This window comes from Athalia rosae, chromosome 2 (assembly GCF_917208135.1).
Source record: "Athalia rosae chromosome 2, iyAthRosa1.1, whole genome shotgun sequence".
Taxonomy (NCBI): Eukaryota; Metazoa; Arthropoda; class Insecta; order Hymenoptera; family Athaliidae; genus Athalia; species Athalia rosae.
Window position 1 is genome coordinate 26,655,295 of NC_064027.1, and position 6,513 is coordinate 26,661,807.

General features: G+C 28.3%; 1 protein-coding gene across 10 annotated transcripts in view; it reads left to right on the forward strand.

The window, feature by feature from the left end:
* The window catches only part of LOC105687815 (potassium voltage-gated channel protein Shaker), an 81,471-nt gene extending 77,562 nt beyond the window's left edge, over positions 1-3,909 (forward strand). For all 10 annotated transcript variants that reach the window (XM_048650177.1, XM_048650174.1, XM_048650185.1 and 7 more), the window contains one exon: positions 26-3,909. In XM_048650177.1, coding sequence (XP_048506134.1) covers positions 26-28 — 3 coding nt within the window. In that variant the 3' untranslated portion in view covers positions 29-3,909. The remainder of the gene's footprint in view (positions 1-25) is intronic.
* The last annotated feature ends 2,604 nt before the right edge of the window (positions 3,910-6,513 follow it).

Below are 6,513 nucleotides of genomic sequence, written 5' to 3' on the forward strand. Positions count from 1 at the left end.
AGGTAATTTCTCAAATCTTTTCTAGTGAAGGAGACGGTGGCAGTATGGTGGCCATTTTTGGGAAAATTCTTCAAAATCTGCAGCAGTCCCTTACATTATAACTTGGCGTAGGCCTTTTCGCCGCACACACTATACAATAATCCGCGTTATACAATATCGATCATACAAAAATAAACTATATATATTTCTATATATATATATTTATATATACATAAATATATATACATACATATATATATTTAATGATAATAATAATACTAATTTTTAGTGTGTGTGCAGTATGTATGGGATTCTTTCTGTGTGTGTCTGTCCGTCTGGGCTCATATGGGGTGTTCAATATTTTGGGTAAAATGAAAGAAAGAAAGAATTAAAGAAAGAAAAGAAAGAACAACAATAACCATCCCTTACAAAACACTGTCATAACTAACTGCTACACTTCACTGCACCGGATTAAAGGAAAGTGACCAGACGAAAAATAAGGATAAAAAATGATCGAGATCATTATATTATTGTAACAGTCAAGAAGAAGGGGAAAAAATTATGAAACGGAAGGAAAAAAAGAAAATCGAAACAAACGTAAACTAAAAACTGTATCATAAATATGACCACTTTCAGCTGTACGAGATATAAAATACATCTTCGGATTATACCTACATGATATAAATACCATAATACATATACGTGTATACACTATACATGAAGTCATTTTTGAATAAATTCAAGGTGGCCACGTATGTAAAGTATAATATACATATGCAAATATATATGTACAGACAAGTAGTGCATTTCGGACAGACCCAAAAAATCCCCTCCCCCCCAAAGAAGAAAAAAAACGAAGACAAGACAATGCCCAGACCCAGACCACACTTTTTTCAACTCACCCTATCAGTCCGCAGGGACCTACGCGGCGATTTCAGCCCCTCACCACCGACTCCAGTGTTCAAAACAAAAAATAAAAATAAATAACTAAATAAATAAATGATTAAATTATTAAATAAAAGAAAAACTACGTCTCCGCAACGCGCTGGTTGCGAACTAAAAAAAAGAGAATTCCCCTGGAAAGGGAGTTCTCGCCTCACGTGTCGTTTGCCCGTCGTGCGTGTTTGTCAAAGAAATGAAGTAAAATTATAAAAATAAATGAATGAATAATGCGGAGATGGAATATTAAATACCAGATTATACTAATAATTACTTAATTATATTGAATTAAAATTACAATTTAATTAAACTTAATCATTTGATCGATTAATAACGTAATTGACAAAAAATTTTTAAAATTAAAAAAAAAAAAAAAAACAATTGAGAAAACAAGAAAAGATTTTTAACACTAATGAATGGGGTGAAAAAGATTGATAAGCAAACACAACATGACATGATATTCATTAAAAGCAAAACACAAAAATAAAAAAACAGAAAGATAATAAATACAAGATTTAAAACAAAAATACAAAACAAAATAAACTTGGGGAAGCAACCAAACAGGGGAGGAAAAATTCAAAACAACAACATATGAAAGGAGAAAAAAACTATTATTATTATAATTGGAAAAAATAAAAGAAAAAAAATTGAAAATTAAATAATTACGAAAATAGAAAGGGGGAAAAAATTAGTAATCGCAATCGGAAGAACGGGAGCTCATATGATAAGCTGCAAACGTTAAGCATTGCGCGAAGTAACGGGGAAGAAAAAAACTAACAAAAAAAAAAAGAAAAAAATGGGGGAAATTTTTTAAACAAATCGTTTTTACGAGATTATAGACGTTAATTATTGCGTCTTAAGCATGTCGCGGTTAAGTATATTTATATGTATGCATGTGCATATACTAGACTATATAAATTATATTATATATTATATGTATGTGTGTATATATATACAGGGTTCAAGTTACGATGTAAAACATTGCAGCTGCTAGTTATATATACATATATACTTATGTGTATTTATATATGTATAATAAACTAAAAAACACATATACATATATATATACATCAGTACATATATAGAAAGCTCGTGGTAGACGTGTTACGCTTTTCGCGAACGTTGTTCCATATTTATATCTTCTACTGCTGTAACCTCTGATCAGGTTCTTTATTTACGGAAATAATAATAATAATATTAATAATAAATAAATAAACAAATAAATGAATAAATAATTAGAAGAACAATAGAGGTTAACAAGAATGAAAAAAGGAAGAAAAAGAAAAAAGAAAGAAATACACTAAACTAAAAACTACATGGTAATATTTCTTTCTCTTGTTTAAACAATTCATATTATTATATTATATGATACTCATTTTTAAAACGTCCGATATTTGATATATTATTATACTAAAAAAATATGTATATACCTATAATATATTATAATGTTAATTATCCGCAACTCGTTCGGGGGGCACGAAGGGGATATTATAAATATATAATATATGCATAAATATGTATATATGTATGGAAAACAGTTACATGCATGAAAAAAGGTGAAACAAATTGGATGAAACGAAAAAAAAAAAACACATACAAACAAACAAAAGTAAGAACAACTACATAAATGTTGAAAAAAACCGAAATTGTTCATTTGCAATCCAAAAAAAAATCTGATTTTGATTTGATTTCCTTTGTTTCTTTTTTTTTTTAATTAGGGTTGTCGTGTAACGAGTATTCATAATTTTTGTTACCTGAGTTAGTACACAGGTAACATACATGATATGCGAATCCTGATATTATACATACATACACAGAATATTAATGATGTGATACCTTACGCAAAATTTGAAATCCTCCACATATACATGTATCCGTGCAAAAAAACAAGTGGTGATCAAACTTCTCAGATCACGATATCATTTATCGCACTTGATTACAACACATGTATATTATCACATGATGAAAAAGAAGCAAAGAAACAAGATCTAACAACCCACATAATCTTACCACACGTATAATATAATCATAGGAAAACAAAATACCTGCACAGTTTTTTGTGAGTACATGTCGCGTGTTAGAATAAAATCTAAACTAGCCTATATTCATGCTTAATTATCGAATATTTTGCTCGATCAAATTGCTCAATATCCTGTTTCATCGCGTATTTAATTACTTAATCGAATAATTGTATCATCTCTTTTCATATTGTGTGTAGATTGATGCATTTATCGGTTTTCCTTTATGTCTCGTAATTTTTTCTTTTTTTTCGTACTATATAATGTTATTTATGTGTACATATGATACATACACACACATACACCTACACACACAAATGAATATATATATATATATATATGTTATATACTGATTGGCACGTTGATAACAACATACATATTATATGATATTATCTATATTATGTATGGTATATATATAATATTATCCTCTTCAAATTTGAAAATTATATTAATTAAATTGCTGCTCAAATCGATCCTTCCTGACCGGCCCCCTTAGCCCCCCTTCCCCATGAAAAAGCATAGCAAAAGGAAACAAACGTTTAAGAAAGAAAATTGAAAAATGAAGAGAACAAAAAGAATAATGAAACGTAACTAGCTAGCATCTACTCTAATAACTATATATATCAATACTCGTATATTATAATTCTATTATAAAACTGTACTACTTATTCTTCTGTCTCTATGTTACTATCTATGTACGCATAGTATACATATACATACATATATATGCTTTTTCCCCTTCCAGCGCAGCAGCTGGTGACTGCCTCGTATATTTATAGGAAAAAAAAAACAAATTCAATGCAAAAAACTAAATTTCTTAACATGAGATATACTCTCCTCCACTCCCTTCGCCCAGCCCACCCCCCAACTTTCTGCCATGGTGAAGTTCTTTTCTTTCGGTTCATATTGCCTCATCGTTTTGCAAAAGAAGAAACTAAAAAAAGTCATTCTATTGCGTTATTCAATCTCGTTACCTCTAAAAAATAAAAAATCAATTTATAGATGACATAGATATATAATATGTATACAATACACGGTGTAAAAGACACTTATCGGGAAACTACATTATTAATAATATCTGTATATATTATATGCTGAGAAGAAAATTCAGAAAAAAACTAAAACAAAAACTAAAACCGTCTCATTCGCAGAAAAGTAATCGAAACAAATATATTAAAAAAAATCAACTTATTTATTCATTTATTTTACATTTCTATTTCCCATTTCCATACACGGATAATATATAATATATGTTATATAAATATATATATACACGTATAAAAATGTAATGTATATATATGCGTGCGTGTGTGTGTGTGTGTGTGTGTGTGTCTATATGTATATATACATACTACATATTACATGAACACCTATTATTCGCATATGAATGCGCGAGAAACGGTTAAATAATTTCAATATTTGTAATAATAATATTATTACTCATAATTAATAATCATAATAAGAAAAATAATGAGAATAAGAAAAAAGGAGGAGACAAAAAAAAGAAGAAGAATAATAAAAATAATAATAATAATAACAGTAATAATAATTATAATAATCATCATGATAATAATACTAATTTAAAAAAAATAATAGTAATAATAATAGTGCTAATAATAAAAGTAATGATAAAACAACAACAACAACAACAACAACAATAACACTAATAGTAGTAGCTGAATTACTTCTGCTTAAAGAGGACAGCAATATTGTGCAATATTTTTTTTAATCTTGGCACAATATTAAAAAATAATCCCAATTGTGCTTTCCCCCCTTTTCCCACAACTGTCCTATTCGTCCTCAGTCGAATTTATTCCTGCTTTTCATCACAAGATTCAGCAAATGCAAAATATTCGCTAAGACGATAATTACAAAGTATAGAAAAAAGGAATATCCCAGAAATAATGCCCCCGAACAAGAAAAAGAGAGAATAATAAATCGGTACACAGTGTTTAATTATTTATTATCGGCTGTGACTGCAATAAACAAAAAGTAATTAAAATGCGCGTTTTATATAGTTTTTAGGATTACATATCTATTATTGTATATTATATAATATATAATTACCATGGTATGTATGATAGTTATGGGTTATATTATATACATAATTATACGCTGTATCGAGCACGTTGTTTTTACTGTTCATCATCATTACTGTTATTATCATTATCGTTATTGTATTATTACTATTATTGCTTTTATTATTACTGTGGTTACTATTGTCGTTATTATCACTACATCTATATGCAAATAGGTATATACATGTTTATATCGTTTTGATTCGTCCAATTATAAATCAGTTTCGCAATTTTTAATACCGTACATATAATGACAAGGAAGAAAATATACCCTATTTTGGGAAAAGGAGAGAACAATCAATACTTAAAGAAAACTCAGAAAAAAAAATCATGTTTCGTGCATACAGAAATACATAGATATGTAGGAAAATAGACACCAGAAGTGGTGCACAATACTCAGAAATCATGCATGCATACACATAGTCCCTATATATTAATTCAATTGTTTTACTTTTTATTTATTTCTCATTGATTATGTTCTATACATATAGTAATACTCACACGCAGCCTAGAGCTAAATTATACATATAATGAATACATATTACAAGTCTGGCAAAAGTGTCCCGAACAAACTGCTAGGTGTACGACGCAGTATAGGAAGTAGAATATAAGCAACAAAAAACCGTAAAAAAGAAAAAAATATATTACATAATAAAAATAGGTATGAGAAAAGAAGAAACCTTAGGGTATTAACCTGCATCGTAGCCTTAGCTAGGCTAGAGACTAATAGGGGTTTGGTTACAAAGAATAGAGAGGATAAAAGTAAAAATCGAAATAACTTACTATCAATACTATTTTCATTTTTGTTGGTGTTGTTGTTGTTATTCTTACGATTATCATTATTGTTATCATTATTATTATCATCACTATTATTTTCGTACTTATAACTACTATTATGTTGTTGTTATTTTTGCTGTTGTTGTTATATTTGTTATTAGCATTACTGATGATTGTTGTTAATATCATTATAACAGTCATAATTATCATCATCATCATCTTGATTATTATCGTTGTTGTTGTTATTATTATTATTACTGATATTATTGTTATTATTATTATTACCATTATTCTGATTGTTACCATTGCAATTTTTACACCTAAGGTGTACGATACATGGAATTAATACACGAACAAAAAACATAACAAACGAAAATAGATTCGATATCCTAATTCGGCCAGGATATCAAAAAAGAAAGGAGCTCATTTCAGCTGAAAAATGAAGTAGTGAGACGTAACATAAAAAGCGATGAATAAGCATAAAAATGCGCTACGCAAAATAGAAATATTAACTTTTTAGTTTAGATTAATGAGAAGAATGTATTTGGTAAAATGCGAAATTCTGAATAGCATTCCCTGCGAGAAAAAAGATTGACAAATTTGAGATTTCAATAAAAAAACTGAAGGAAGTAAGTAACAAAAATTGATGTAATGAAAAAATGAATATACAAAATACCTAACAGTATATCGAAATCGACATACCAACGATGAATAAATTACAC